This window comes from Schistocerca piceifrons, chromosome X (assembly GCF_021461385.2).
Source record: "Schistocerca piceifrons isolate TAMUIC-IGC-003096 chromosome X, iqSchPice1.1, whole genome shotgun sequence".
NCBI lineage: Eukaryota > Metazoa > Arthropoda > Insecta > Orthoptera > Acrididae > Schistocerca > Schistocerca piceifrons.
In genome coordinates, this window is record NC_060149.1 from 73,606,394 (window position 1) to 73,622,655 (window position 16,262).

A 16,262-nucleotide genomic window follows, 5' to 3' on the forward strand; every position below is an offset into this window, starting at 1 on the left:
TTTGTATACGGTAATTATCGTCATTTGTTAAAATTCAATATTCGGTTATTTAAATGGAAAAATTATTACAGGTTCTTTCATGTGTCAAGCCTAGCATTGTGCTCATCTCTGTGCATATGACATGTCCTGCCATATACTTGACTTCTGCACGTGTACCTTTTTCGTGTTAAGTGACCTTCGACTCTCGTTACAATTCCATTTGATACTACGTAAATGGGAAGATATCAGTGAATCGTTCTCATGCGTATTTGTTACACGTGTAAATGCATATATTAGAGAATAAAACTGCTTTGTTTTTAAAGTGCAACGAAACGTTCATTCTGGAAATCCGGCCGTCTATTTGACAGCTGTGTGTCGGTTGTCATACTGATTGTTCCGGCGTGTGTAAAAATGGCTATGAGTGTGGAATGTTATGATGTACCGTTCCGTCAACTAGGAATCGTTCACATGTAGTACGTCAAGCCAGCGTATATCGAAGATATCTGTCGATATCAACAAGAACGGTACGTTTTTTGTTGTTAAATTCTTTGGACAGTGGAGCTAAATGAAGTTTGTAAGCTGGTAATGTGGTAGTTTTTGTTGTGAAATGTTAGGGGTGTGTTTACGGTTTGCGAGAGGTTGTAAGTGACGTTTGAGTATGTCGCATGATGAAAATGTTTCAGCATCTGTTGTCGAGAGGTCTGTTAGTAATTTGAAGGCTTACTGGGTTTCTGAAGAGTATGGGTAATAATGAATTGTACTTTTAGCAGGAACTTTGTAGATGGTGATGGAATTAACAAGCTAACAGTGGGACTGTTGTCTTTGTATGAATCGGATCTTGTGAAAGCGAAAGGGCAACTTGATGAGTTGACGTGAGTTTCATTTATAGAATAATTAGTTCAGTTGTGTGTATATGTAATAGAATGAAGTTATTAGTTATTTAAATACAGTATAATCCACTTATTTGTATAACAGTTAACTTGTTATAAGCACCATTGTTTCATACCTGCTAGGCGTCAATAGGCGGCAGCCAAGTCTTGTAAGATCTTCACTGCCAACTATTCATTTAACTTCTTATTTTGTAATTCATCGTTTTACAAATTTCTCATTATTTCAGAAAAAAGCAGATGTCCGTTATCACTCAACTGCAGGACGAAAATGAAAAGCTAAATAAAATGCAGTGCACGAACGATCTGCAAGAAATGGTAATAATAATAAATGTGCTAATGTATTTTTAACTTGCGATGCATGACCCCTCAGTTCATTAGTTTGATAACATAGATTGCAATTCACTGTTACAAAGAAAATGGTAACCGCTAAGACTTTCCCCATTCCATAACATTAATAAGAGATAGTAATGTTTTCCATCTTGAAAGACCTGTCATTGTGCTACTAGTTGTTAGAAATTGAACTGTTAACAACCTGTGAATAAGGCATTAGACCTACCTATTTTGTCTTTGACTAGTTTTTTTTTAATTTTTGTATGTGTGATGCTAAATGAATTGAGCTGTTACATGTAGACATTTTCCCAATCTTATTATTGTAACGTTTGTAATTTCTTTCAATTAACAGTGCACCATGGTGAAACAGTATCATACAAAGCTTACTACGATTAAAAAGGATATGTCGCAATTACATGAAAAGAGTTTGAAACTTAAAGTGAGTATAAACTTCAGTTTACCTGTTTAGTTATTTCATACTACCATTATTTTACTGTTCACACTTTGGAGCGTATTCTGTGGTGTAATTTGTGTGTTCAGAAGTTTCATGATGTCTGAAAAAATTGAATGAGACACACATACATCAAGATTGTGTAAGAATGTGTTAGCTAAAGTGGCATTGTTCATTGGGCTGAGTTAGATGCTTTACTGAACACTGTGACAACATGTAACAGGATGTTTGTAGTTAAATGTTGTAATAGAATGTTACTGTCCAGATCCTAGTTCTCATTAAATAGCAACTTTTAAGTCAGAAGGTAATCTTCAGTGTACTTTACTGAACTGGGAGGAGGCACTGAACTGTCTTAACTGATAAATCGTAACTGTGCGAATGCCTGTAATACGTTGTTGTTTTTGTGCCTGTTGGCAGAAGAATTTCCATGTCTGCCAGTACATGGTGGAAGGAATGTAGTCCACAGTTAACAGCTGGCAGCTGTAGACACTCGGAGGACGAGTATGATACACAGGTAGAAGTGCCGCTGAAGCAGAAAATGGTCTGTTTGTGAGCGACATCTGGAGGCTGCTGCTAGGAACTGAAAGGTGTCGGGTGAGCAGTAATGCCTACGTGGCGGCAGCCTCTCACAGTATCTGTTGCTGTCAAGTGGAGTACATACCAATGTTAAATACAGCACAGTGTTGCAGAGGCACCAGTCATAATTTTGTTTAAGCAACCATGTGTTAGCGGTGCTATTTAAGAACAGTCACTGCTAAGACTTGAAGCCAGATTACAATCGTAGAACTATGGATTTTAAATTATGAATCTTAAAGGGTCCACTAACCTTCAAAGTACAGAAATAAGAACTTGTGAAACCAATAATTCCTTGTACTGCAGTAACTCTAACTCAGTTTGAGAAGAGCAGGGTTGAAATCCCATTTACAGCCATCCAAAATTAAATTTATCATAGGTTCCCTTAATAGATCAAGATAAATGCCAGGATGGCCTCTTCGAGGAGGACATAGGCAATTACCTTTCACACCCTTATCCTGTCTGAGCAGGTGCTCTGTCACCATTGAACTTTTCATTAATTACAAATGCAGGGATGGTTCCATTGAAGGGGCATGGCCAATCTGTCTCTCCCATCCTTCCCCAATCCAGATTTATGGTCCAACTCTTAACGACCTCATTGTCAGCTAAACATTACTCTGCTCTTCCTTCCTTTAAGTGTGTGTGTGTTTCTGGGTTGGCATTATCACTGTGACACTCATTAGACTATTTTATAATAAAAAGGAACTATAAAGTTCTTGCTCAGTACCTGTTCTCGAATTTAAGGAACAACTGGATAATAGTGTCTGTCACCTATGCTGCTCCACAGAATACTGGGATTGAGAATTTGTTACCAGGTAGCCAGTCGCACTCATTTTCGCCAGTGAACAGTTAAATATGTCAGTTACATAATTTTGGGTGTCAATGGCCTTGTTCTTTCATTATATAGGCATCAATTTGTTCTTTCTGAAATTGGTTTTGTGTTCATGTGAAATTTTTCCTTATTATTGTTGAGAATTATTAATGCTATTCATCCCATATTGTGAGTTGTTTAAGAATGAAAGGGAATTTCATGAAATGATATCAACCTGAAATAGCAGGACAGACAGTGCTAATGGAGGCAGCGCGTGGCTTGGTTGGTGCTCTTTACCTTCCTAAAAAGTTACATTGTTGGGTATTCCTAAAAAGTATTGAGTTGCAGTCAAGTGAAGTGAGATGACAAAGTTCACGTCCCGTCCCCTTAGCATTGCCCGCCTCACCCTTGGCTCACAACTCAAGAAGTATGCGTATGGGCAACATGGGACACTGAGCCATTGCAGTATTTCTTCTCTTCTTGTCTCACAATTTTATTCGATATGTTTTCACTTCAATAGATGCTGTATTTGATGTTGAATTGACCATACCTCTGGGGTCTGCATTGGGTTACTCACTTGTACCTATTTTTATTAAAACCTACATCCTTTCAGTTTATTTACAAAAGATCCCCATTACACAGTTTGACCTCCACTTTATTTTAAAACTTTTTCATCAGTATGGGCTGTGCAAAAACATCACACAATACCTAGTATGGTTGCCAGTCTATGCAGAGGGTTATTACATATCTGTACGGTGGTAGCCCATTGACTACACAGAGAATGCACTGTTGGTGTGTGCATTCTTTTTGCCCCATAGAGGCTGAGGAGTAGTTGAATCATGCTTGTGGCTGTGTGGCTCCAGTAGTCTCATCAGAGTGATTGACTCACTTTTAACGTGGTAGGATACAACTCTAATATGTTTCCTTTGTTAAGTACAAATTGAGATGAAAACAAACCTGTCAGACAAGGAGAGATACATGTACCTCACTTACAGTCTGTACCAGGAATTATGGTGAATCATTCTTAAATATCAAACAATTATGTTCTGTAGAGGAAATTGGAGACAAGTACGGTGAAGTTACCTTGATTTTAAAAATGCAGTACAGCATCCCTGTCTAAATTATCTCTCACAGGAACTGAATATGATCAGGGGTATAAACTTCCACAGAGACCTTATACTGCAAACCAATGAGGAATTACATACTAATTTGGAACCATAAGAGCCTGAAGATAATGAAGTAGACACTGGAGCATTTATTTTGGGTTTTGAGTGGGTTATTACAGGATAATATTATGGTTTAGTGGTGCGATGTAAAACCTTGTGTGTCACCACTCGTCAGATACTTCAGCTATATGAAATTTGGATCGTTATCTAGGGTTAAAAATAAACCCATCTGTGGTGATTGCAGACCGACTACACGTAGGTATGTTCCCTGTGTACAACCACTGTGCTACACTAATTGCAGGGAGGGTCTCACCCCGAATCACCAATCTGTCACATACCAAGAAGCCAGCAACAATTATAATCACATTTTCCTTGTCCAATTGACAGCAAGCTGCTCCTGAAAAGTAATTCGTCGAATTTTTGCTGGGGGCCTGAACACCGATGAATGACCATTGCATTCAGCCCTGGTCAATGGTCTTCACTCACTCCGCAACGACCCCCTCATTGTGGTTCTGCCAGCTGACACGGGCAATGCATCCGTCATTCTGAATAAAGCTGATGATGATGCCAAAATTCAGTTGATTCTTGAAGAGGATACATACCGGAAACTGCCATGGGACCAGACATCAGGAATAATGAGGAAGACATCAGAGTTTCTAGAAAAGTCAACACTGGAAGAGGGCGTTATTAAGAATCTCCTCCCTGAGGCGCGAAGACCACCTACACTTTGTGGACTACCAAAAGTCCACAAGGCGGACTCTCCTCTTCATCCCATTGTGAACACCATTGGGTCACCCACTTACAGATTGGCAAAACACCTGGCCAGCCTCCTTGAACCTCATTTGGGTCGTTGCGTGCATCATATCAAGAACACCAACGACTTTATCAACAGAATTAAACAACTGTGTCTTAGTCTAGGAGAAATAATAGTTATAAGAACGTAGGCTTCCGCGGGCGGTGTCATAGTGATTAAAATTCTTCTGGGTATTATGCTGCGTCATTGCTAAAAACTAACAACAATAATAAACTAAAACCGACGTTTCAGCCTAATTGCAATGGCCTTCCTCAGGGCGTGACTGGTTTTACATGGGGATAGGTGCTTCTATTTATTGCAGACTATCGATGTCTGACGTCACTGTTGTAAAACTTTTAATTGGCCCTCTAATATGATTGGCTAGTCATGACGTAAGGGAAGATGGAAAGAAAGAGGCTATTCGTGGATGTCCATGTCGTCAACGATTGGTAGCTGTCCGCCAGTCAGCGTTTGGCTTCTGATCGGCAATTTTTCCTTCTGGTGTGTGCAGAAGTGGACAGACAGTTGCTCTACAGCTGTTTGTGCAGATACATCCATCAGACATTATGGTCAGTTTTGACACCAAGTCTCTCTTCACTAACATTCCTATTGAGGAGACTATGCGCATTCTACAGGAGCGGATCCCACTAGATATCTGTGATCCGGTACGCTTATGCCTGGCATCTACGTACTTCACCTGGTGTCGACGCAATTGCAGGTCCTGTAAAGTCTTGTTCCTGATTACAAAATGGCACCTTGTTGTTAGAAACAGTCAGTGTCCTCCAGACACAAAAATTGCTGCGAACTCCACTGCTAAAAACACACCTTACCTGTCCGGGTGGAAGTACACCGCACTTTAAATTCATAACGCGGGGTGGTTTATACATGCTCATTCAACAGATTGTCCAACAAGGAAATTCAAAACTACCAGTCTGACCAGGGCGTAACAGCTGTACATCGAGCCATGAAAAGGGTTGACAAGGACTTGGTACCAACCCGTCTGTTTGCTACTCGTAAGTTATTCGCCAGTCGAAAGCCCACTGTGCCCCCAGCAGGTAAATATAGCACTGTCCTTGCATCTCCTCGGCCTACTAAGGAGGCAGCCACTCAGAGATCTCACCTTTAGTGCTAACCTCCCCACTATCACCTGCTCGCGCTACGGTTCACTCTTTATCGGCTCCTGCTAAATCACGAGCCCCAAAATTGGACACCCAGACTTCCAAAAAAAGAGCCTACTCGCAAAGATTTTTTATGTACCCCAACTTCACAAACATAGATTCCTCCCTCATCTCAACGCCCTCTTTCCAAGAAGGCTCTTAAGAAACAAAGTTCCTATCCTTCTCCGCCATGGCATGTCTCATTTACAGTGCCACCCAGCAGTAACTGCTCTCGGCCGTCTTCCGTGTCGCCGAGTCGCACCTATGGTGGCCAATCAACCAGCCGGTTGGGGGGAGAGGGGGGGGGGGGCAGGAGCTGCCCTCAAACCAAACAACGTATGGATCAGGATCTTCTGCCTTTGGCCTAATGCCGTTCCACACTGTCGTCCGGCGGCTGTCAGTGGTTGTTGAGTTGACAGCAACTGTGGTAAGATTCTTCCCTTTTCTGTCCATCCTATGGCAATTAGCAATTGGAATATCTGCGGCATTCGAGCCAATCGGGATGAACTGTGTATCCTCTTACGATCCTACTCCCCAGTCATCTTCTGTCTTCAGGAAACAAAGCTGCATCCCCACAGTCGCTTGTTTTCCCTCATTTCCAGTCAGTCTAGTTTGATCTCCCTTCTGTTGATGGCTCTCCAGCACACAGGGGACAGTTCATTCACTTTCTGGATACACCTTCTCTCTTTGTACCATATAAATTCCATCATCCACAGTGATGGCAAGAGCTGATATCTTACATCTCCTTAGTCAGGTCCCGTCCCCCTATTTGCTGACTGGGGACTTCAATGCCCACCAGGATCTCCGCATCCCTGTCCGCGAGGCTCTCTATTGATTGACATCTTCCACCAAGCAGATATTATTTGCCTCAACACTGGGGAACCTACATTTTTGTCTGCCTCTACAACAAATTTCTCTCATTTGGACCTTTCTGTTGGTACTGTTCAGCTAGCTCTGCGCTTTGAATGGTTTGCTCTTGCTGATACACACTCGAGTGACCATTTTCCATGTGACCTTCGATTACAGCCACAACTGCCATGTATGCACCCAAGCCGATTGGACACTTTTCTCCTCTCTAGCGACATTTGATGACTGTCACTTTCCTAGCATGTTACAGAAGTTATTCTTACAGCTGTGGAATGTTCAGTACCTCGCACCTCCGATTTGCCCCGGCGCCCCCCAGTTGCTTGGTGGAATGAGGCGTATCGTGCCGCAATATGCAAGCGGAGATGTGCTCTTCGCGTTCTCCGTCACCATCCTACGTTGGCCAACTGTATCTGCTATAAGCAGTTATGTGCGCGATGCCATCGCATCAAACACGATGGCAAGAAGGCAATCTGGGACTTCTTTACCAGCTCCTTTAACACCTTCATTCCCTCCTCAGTAGTTTGGAGTCGAATTCGACAGTTATCTGGCATGTCTAGTTTCTCCCCGATCTCTGTGTTCACTGTCGCGCGTGATACCTTAGTGGACCCAGTCACAATTTCTAACTCATTGGGTCAACACTTTGCTGAGATTTTGAGCTCTTCAAATTACCCGCCAGCCTTTCTCCCCAAGAAATGAGTAGCGGAAGTGCAACCTGCTGCTTTCTCCTCTCAAAATAGCGAAAGCTGTAATACTGTTTTCTCTATGTGGGCACTCCAACACGCATTCTCTTCTTCTTGCTCTTACACCCCAGGGCCGGATGGCGTCCATGTCCGATTGTTGCTGCATTTATCATACCTTAGTCTGCGTTACCTCCTTCATCTTTATAATTGAATTTGACCCTTTCCCAGAAAATGTTGGGAAGTTATTGTCATTCCTGTTCCGAATCCTGGGAAGGACGAACATCTCTCTAGCTATCGCCCCATATCAATCACGAATAATGTATGTCAGGTTTTGGAACGTATGGCGAATTGCCGTTCAGCCTGGTGGCTGGAGCCCCGAAACATTTTAACACCTGCCCAATGTGGTTTCTGAAAGCATTGTTCTGCAGTTGACCATCTTGTTGCTCTCTCCACTTATATCATGAACAATATTCTTAGGAAATTTCCAAACGATACCAATATTTTTCGATCTGGAGAGAGCATACGATACCTGTTGGAGGACAGGCATCCTCCGCACACTGTCCTCTTGGGGCTTTTGAGGTTGTCTTCTCCTTTTTATTCGTGAATTTATGACAGAACGCACATTTAAGGTGCAGGTGAACACTACTTCCTTCCAAGACAATGGGGTGCTCCAGGGCTCCGTGCTAAGTGTTGTACTGTTTGCCATCACCATAAATCCAGTTATGGATTGTCTCCTTCCCAATGTCTTGGGCTCCCTGTTTGTCAACGATTTAGCGATCTCAACAGACCAGCCTTCTTGAATGACGTCTTCAAGGATGTCTCGATTGCCTCCACTCATGGAGTATCGAAACTGGCTTTCACGTCTCTCCCAGTAAGATTGTGTGTGTAAATTTGTGATGTTGTACGGAGTTGCCTCTGCCTTGCCTACATCTATGCCCTGTTGACCTTCTGTTCATGGACGTTACTAAATTCATGGGACTTATGTTTGACAGAAAACTTTGCTGGTGTTTCATATCTTTCGGCTCGCTGTCTGCAATCCCTCAACACCCTCCATGTTCTGAATGGTACCTCCTGGAGAGCGGACCAAGTGGTCCTTCTCTGCCTGTATCACACCTTAGTTTACTCGAAATTGGACTACGGCAGCATAGTTTACTCCTCTGCTTGGCTGTCTATTCTTTGGCATCTCGAATCTGTCTATGACCTCGGATTGCAATTAGTGTCTGGAGCTTTTTACACCAGCCCCGTGGAAAGCCTTTATGCTGAGACTGCTGAATCTCCACTGTCCAATCGATGAGCTGTCCTCCTGAATGGTTACACTAGTGATCTGTCTTCCATGCCTGCTTATCTGGCCCATGCCCTTTTTTTCGATGCCTCCTTGGATTTAGGGTATGCAGGCCGCCCTTCCTCTCTACCACCACTGGGAGTCCACTTCTGTCAACTCCTGCATTCTCTTTCCTTCCACTTTCTTGACAACTGGGGGTATGGCACCACCTTGGCTGCACCCCCGGACCTTGTCTGCTCCATGACCTGTGTCAGCTTCCCAAAGATAGTACCCCTTCTCTTGTTTATGATCAAGCATTTGCTGCTCTGTGTGCACTAATGGAGGATGCCACATTTATTTACACTGATGGCTCAGAAACAACATCTGGTGTTAGGAGTGCCTATATTGTTGGCGACACCCCTAATAGATTTCGGCTTCCCGACCAGTGTTCGGTTTTTACTGCGGAGCTTTACGCTGTTCTCCAGGTGTATAGTACATCCATCACCATAAGCGGATACAGAATATTATACACTCGGATTCACTCATCTCTCTCCTCAGCCTCCAAGCTCTTCATCCTGCCCACCTTTTGCTCCACCGGATTCAGGACTGCCTCCACTTGCTCCACTTGGGGGGCGTCTGTGGCATTCCTCTGGATCCCAGGGCATGTTGTTATCCGCGAAAACGAGGCAGCCAATATAGGCCAAGACTGCGTCTGTCTCTCTCGGCCCACTGTTCGCATGGTTCCCTTAACCAATACACAGAGTGTTTTGTGTCGTTGTGTTGCTCTTTTATGGCACGCACATTGGTCGACACTTCCCAATAATAAATTATGGGATGTGAAACCTCTTCCCTGGTGCTTGGACCTCTTCCTCCCGACCTCATCGTCAGGAGGAGGTAATTTTAACTAGACTCCGGATGGGGCACTGTCTTTTTAGCCATCGCCGACCAGGAATGAGGATCACATGTAAGCAACAAGGAAACTTGTGTTTCAATAGGTTCGAGATTTCCCGATATGCTCAACACAGTATCGACCTAGCTCGAAGAACCATGTGACATTTAAGTCTTTGTGCTAGTGCAACAGATACATGAGAAACTATGAACTAGCCACTAGAGCAACCTAATACTCTTCTTAAAAATTGACTTGTGAAACGCGGGAGGAAATAACATTAAATTCTATCAACTTACAAACTTTTGTTGTGTTTTAGGTTACTCTTTAAGATAACATTCAGAGGTGAAAATCTTGTTCTTCAAAAGCATTACTTGATTCTGAACCCAAGTCAATATTTTACTTGGTTAAGAGAGATTGTAATGATTTACTAAGTGGGCTGCAAATGAGAAATTTGGTCGCTGTTCACGTACTAGATACCAGGGAAAAACATTAGGCCGCACAGTTTGAGGCGTCACGTCACAGACTGCGCGGCCCCTCCTGCCGGAGGTTTGAGTTCTCCCTCGGGCATGGGTGTGTGTGTTGTTCTTAGCATAAGTTAGTTTAAGTAGTGTGAAAGTCTAGGGACTGATGACCTAAGCAGTTTGGTCCCTTAGAATTCACACACATTTGAACCTTTTTTTGAAAAACATTAACAACTATTGGTCAGCTTTAGAACAAGATGATGGCTGTTAGGTGAAATGAGAAAGTAAATTAATCCACAATTAAATGTCTTAACACATGAAGTAAATTACATTAAACAGACTGCAATTGTAATTGCAAGAATAAATTACAGGGGAAAGATCTATTGTTGTGATAGTACCAATAGACATCACTAGATTGCAGGATGAGCGAAAGTTCAAGAAATGGACTGAATCATAATTGTTATCTTTTATTTATGTATTATTTGCTGCTGTTATATAGGACCTGCACGCTATAAGATATTGCCATCCATATTTCACTGTTGCTCAAGGACAGCACTATGGAACGTTGGAAGGGGAACAATGACATTACTTGGCTGAGAACTACGTTGACTGCAGTGAGGGAGTGTTGAGCAGGCAGTTGATTCCATCGTGCAGCCAACCATGGAAATGTATACTGCATACATTCGCTTTTTATGGACATCTACCATGTTTACACTGCAGCTTGCATTAATCCATTTGTACTCTGAATCAAATTCACTTTATAAGTGAACAAATACTGAATACAATTATCTGGTTGATAATAGCCAGGTGACAAAGCAAGTTATAAGTTTTATCTGTTAGAGTGGACTGTATACTTTTTCCGAAACCTTCATTACTATAATTCTTCTGGGTGTCAGACAGGGGTGGAGGGTTGCCTACCAGTGCATTTTTTATCTCGGGGGGGGGGGGGGGGGGGCGGGGCGGATCTCATCTCTAGCTGTCCCCAGATGGAGGGAACCTCTGACATCCTAACTCAGTGTTAGCATACCATGAGTCTTAATTTCTTCTTAAAAATGTTTGTGTTTCTTTTATTAGGTAGTCGATATGTTGCCTCCACTGACTTAGTACAATGGCTGGGCGGTGATGCAGTGTGCCTTCCGCCGTATGACATGACACAGTGGGCCTTAAATCACTCCCTGCTGCTGTCAACCCTACCCTATTATCTTTCACCCACCTGACACTCTTAATAATTTATTCATAACACTTCTTATGGCTGGCCTGTGCCAATTTCTTTTTTACACCCATTTGTTTGCGATTTAAAATTTAATGGCTTTCTCCCATTCCTTGACATGTCCATTGTGGAGAGACCTATGACCAGTGTAGTTTTGTCCCCCAAAACCTCTAAACCCATCACACTTTCATCAGAAATTGTCATGCCTTAAAAGGCTCCTTGACTTCGTAAGTGGCTTATGATTTTGCTAACCCATCACTATGAACAAATGTTAAGTTGCTGATGCCTGTACCTGATCTGCACTTTCCAGTTAAGGCTCATTGCTGTTCACTGACGGAGGTGACATGATGGGCAACACACTGGATTCAGGGGGAGTGGGTTTTAAATACCCACCTTGCGATCCCAATGTTGGCTTTGTTGATTTCTGTAAATTGATGGCTCCATTGAAAAAGACATGTCTTATTTCCTGCCCCCACCCTCCTCCCCCATTTGAGATTGTGCTCAATACTGTGGATAGGATATTACACCCTAATCATCTTTCCTTTCTTTATTGCTACAGTATATGTGATTGTCATGAAATATCCATTACAGACACCATACAGATTATGAACTGTATACATACCAGTGATGTGTATAATCCAGACATCTCTCATAGCATTGCATGACAAAAAGAAAATGTAAAACCTTTCATTTGTATCAGTGAGTTAGCAATTGTATATTTTTATGAACTTGCTCACTTACATCAGAACACTGTTGTCAAGTCTTGTTACTTATTATTGACTACTTTCAAATGTTTGTGGTTATTTTATTTAAAACTGTAATTGTTCCAGAAAAGAGCCATGAAGCTTCAGCAGATAAAACAGAAGGAAGCCTTGCAACGCCAGCATCAACGAGAACTACAAATACAGCGAGAACAAGAGTTAATTGCAAAGCCACTTGCTGCACAGAAAAAGAATTGACATTTGCCAGACATTGTAGAAACTATTCCAGTGTGCTGAGAGAAATCTTACGAATGAGAAAGCAAGATTTTAAAAATGCAGAGTTGCTGGATGGTCTGGAAGTTATAAACAAGATGTGGTGAAATAATTTTCTACCTGCAATAGGCCATAGCTACTAAACTTTGGACATAAAAACTGGCTTTTTTATGCTGTGATGTCATGAAACCAATTCGTATAACTGCCAAGACCAACAGCAATGGTTGCCAAGGTATTTCTTGGCTCTTTAGCAAAGGGAAACAGCACAACTGAAATGGCCCGTATGAACATAAAGGATTAATTGGAACTCTCAACATTTACTCAGGTGTAGGTGGTAGGGTTTTCACAGTGCCAGCTCCTTGAAGTTGTTAAGGGGAAGATAAAGAATAGTGCTGGTACACTAGATTAATTTTTGGTGTTACAGAAAGTACTTGAATCCTTCACTGGTGGAACACTGATTTCCAACATAGATTATTTATGGATCTCTTATTTAAATCACCAATAAAATTAAGATATTGTTATCTTGATGACTGTTTTTCAGAGTATATTTTATGCCTCTATTTAATATGTCAAATTAAACCCAGCTACCTGTAATTATTAGTGCCTGATCTGATATTTCACAGAATTGCTCAGTAACACTTCACTGGGTGGAGTGTTAGAAATTGTTGCTTATGCTACAAAATAAACTGTTACTGTGAAAGAGAAATGTCACATTTTCTTGAACCCTTCTCTGCATTTGTAACTGGAACTTTTTTATATGGTATTTGCAGAATTTTCTACAAGCAATTAACTGTTTGCTATGCCATTTTAAAGATCTGATGAAAAAATCTAAGACATTTGTGCTGCCTTCCTGTTAGAACTTGTTGGATTCATATGATGAATTGGACTCAACACTGTCTGGATTAAATCCCAAAGTACATTGCCCATTTTTCATATTCAGGGCGTGAATCTACTTCAAACATTGGACAGTTCTCGAAGTTATCAGCTTTTCGTTACGTTGGAAATGAAGGAAGATTGGGGCATACAGTGCTTCGGCATTTCGGTAATTGTCTGTCTGTGGACATACTGCAATAAATAATGCTCTTGGTCAGAAAGATTTTGCTCAAGAATTTGGGAATGCAGCAATGTATACATGTATGAATTCCAGTAATGAAGATAACACAGTAAGCTATTAGAGGAAACAATGAGTCTTGTCAGTTGACGTACAGATTTGCTCACATTTCAACAGCAAAAGTTAGTGTGTGTGTGTGTGTGTGTGTGTGTGTGTGGTGGAGGAGGAGGAGGGGTTTCAATGCACTTACCTTGAAGTATACACTGGTGAATAATCATGAAAATTATGATTCTGAATTGGCAGACATTTGCATAAATGTAACAGGAAGGGTAACTATTAGCTACTAGCAAACAGTGTAAGTACATTATATCGTATATGAAAAAATGCATTTGTTTGGTAAATAGACATAACAGTATGTGATGCCACAACAATTTTATTAATCTGTATTTTCTGCTGAATTACACCTGCTCACTGTTAACAAGAAAATTTACCCATATCGCCCCCTTTCGGTACCCAATAAGAGAGATAAAAAAAGTGATAGAACACATGCTGTCACAAACTGAAGTTTTCCCTCTTAACATATTGTCATAGGTGGAAAATTTTTTGCAATTTTTTTTTTATATTTGATGATGTTACTATTTGATGATGGTGGTATGTAGTTGCAAATTCTGATGTTTTGAGAGCATGAATTAATTCTCACTGTTTATGGGCAGTACTTCTACTAGTGCTGCATAACAGAGAGCAACACGAGACCTATTTAATAGTAGAAACATTAGGCTTTCAGAGCAGAGTGAAAGATACATACCTATGTTAGTGCCTTGAACATGTTTGGTTTTGTACCTACAAAACATTTGCAGGAAGTCACCATTTGTTAGTGGAAGTGTGCGGAGAGCATTGTCTGTTGGGGAAGCCATGAGTAGAGGTTGGTTTTGATGATTCAAAGCTAATGATTTTGGGGTGAGTGACACTGTATCGTGGTTTGTGGTGTACCATGAGCTGCTGCAACCTTGTCAAAAGGTACACAGTTGCTCACTTTGGATCACACACTTGAAGATAAACACTTGCAATATGCTTAATGACAGTGCCAAACTGCACATTGCAAACTGACTGAACAAAACTTTGAAGGGACTTCTTACCCCACCTGCCCTATTCAACAGATACAACCGCTTTCAGTACAGTTTTTTTTCAGTCCATGCAGCCTAGCCTTTCTCAACAGTACTTCACATCTTTTAAGAATCTCAAAAACTGTACCCACAAGAGGATCACCTCAAAATAACCTGAATTTTTCTTATGAAATACATTTTTTACCTGGAAAGTTGGAGAAGATTGTTCCTCTTGCCATATGAGGGTACATCTAGCATCGTCGAACATGATTGTTTTGGTTGTCCAGGCGTTATGCTGTGGGTAGGCATATTGTTGCATGGGCATACTGATCTCCAAATCTTAGAAGACTATACACTCGGCTCACTCACTGATCAACATGCACTCCTTCCCACGTGCATCTTTTCAGGGGTGCATTTGGTACTGACTTCATTTTTATGGATGACAATGTGTGATTGCATTGAACAGCAGAGGTTGAGGAGCTGTTGGAATGAGGATATTCAGGGAATGGACTGACCTGCCTGATCCCGCAACTTGGATCCCATCAAGCATATGTGGGATGCTTTGGGAGAGGTGTAATGCAGGACGTATACATGCACCAACAACCATCCAGCAGTTGTTGATCACACTGATGGAGGGATGGAACATGCTACCACAAGAACTCTTTGCCAATATTGTGGCCAGCATGGGAGCACACACCTTATTAAGAACCATGTCCCACCATTTGTAACGTCCAGGGACCATCTCATGAATCATGGTGACTTAAGTGTAATTACTGTCTTTAATAGAAGTGCCATTTCTGTTTGTCTCATTGCACTATTTCTTTCATTTACCTTATGTACTATACTGTAGAAGTTCTCTCAATGTATGGTCCAAGTTATAGATAAATTATCTGGTGCAACTGGATCCTAAGGATAATGCAGAGCTGTTATGTTGCAGTCTTTAGTTTCCAAGCAGCTCTAATTTTTTCCCTGTTTAGTCTTTTTTTAGTCTACTTTGTCCCCAGTCTGGTGGCTACTTCATTCCCCAGCATTACTTACCATTTATTAATTTTTGTCTGTATAAGCTTCTGTTGAAAATGTGTGATGGACTTATATGAGCCTGTCTAAATCTCTCTCGACCTGCTAGATCCAGGTTATGGTTTTGAGTTGATCTAGGTATGTTGCAATTTTGTGAGTAAGTCTTGTTGTCTTTAGTCTTTAGACATGGCCATAAAATTTCAGTCATCATTTTCATATGTCTGGTGTGAGATTCAATAGTCTTTCAGGATTTTAGTCTGTATGCACCTCCTGTTGTTTTTGGACTGAGTATTTTTCTCAGAATTTTGTGTTCTTCTTTTAGAATACCCTTTAGATCACGTACTCTGAGAAGTGTAAGCATCTTGCTAATGTACATGACTTCCAGCTTGATAACTGTGTTTTACTGCCTGATTTTTGTGTGTATGGGTGTACTTTTTTGCATCTGAATTTTCCTTGATAATTCCTCTTCCCCTGTAGTTTCAGGAATTTTGCCTAATTACTTCAAGTATGGAACACTCCATTTTTCCATATTTTAATGTCAGCTTTTGAATAGGGCATTTTGAGCAGGTGTACTTTTGTGTTTTGCTGGGATATCTGGA

General features: G+C 41.4%; 1 protein-coding gene across 2 annotated transcripts; it reads left to right on the forward strand.

The window, feature by feature from the left end:
• The first annotated feature begins 517 nt into the window (after nt 1-517).
• On the forward strand, nt 518-13,198 carry LOC124721688 (biogenesis of lysosome-related organelles complex 1 subunit 6-like). 2 transcript variants are annotated; one of them, XM_047246765.1, is made up of 5 exons: nt 518-678; nt 747-851; nt 1,097-1,184; nt 1,552-1,638; nt 12,349-13,198. In XM_047246765.1, the coding sequence occupies exons 1-5, from the start codon at nt 638-640 to the stop codon at nt 12,475-12,477; spliced, it is 450 nt and encodes a 149-aa protein (XP_047102721.1). In that variant the 5' UTR covers nt 518-637; the 3' UTR covers nt 12,478-13,198. The 2 variants fall into 2 exon arrangements, with proteins under 2 accessions (XP_047102721.1, XP_047102722.1); XM_047246766.1 differs by having other exon boundaries at nt 750-851.
• Nucleotides 13,199-16,262: the final 3,064 nt, after the last annotated feature.

Excerpts from the sequence above, each read along its gene's own strand:
- LOC124721688 (XM_047246765.1), top strand. The coding sequence starts at position 638 with ATGTCGCATGATGAAAATGTTTCAGCATCTGTTGTCGAGAG. Across the intron at positions 852-1,096 it reads GGGCAACTTGATGAGTTGAC|AAAAAAGCAGATGTCCGTTA; the intron begins GTGAGTTTCATT and ends TCATTATTTCAG. Across the intron at positions 1,185-1,551 it reads CGAACGATCTGCAAGAAATG|TGCACCATGGTGAAACAGTA; the intron begins GTAATAATAATA and ends TTCAATTAACAG.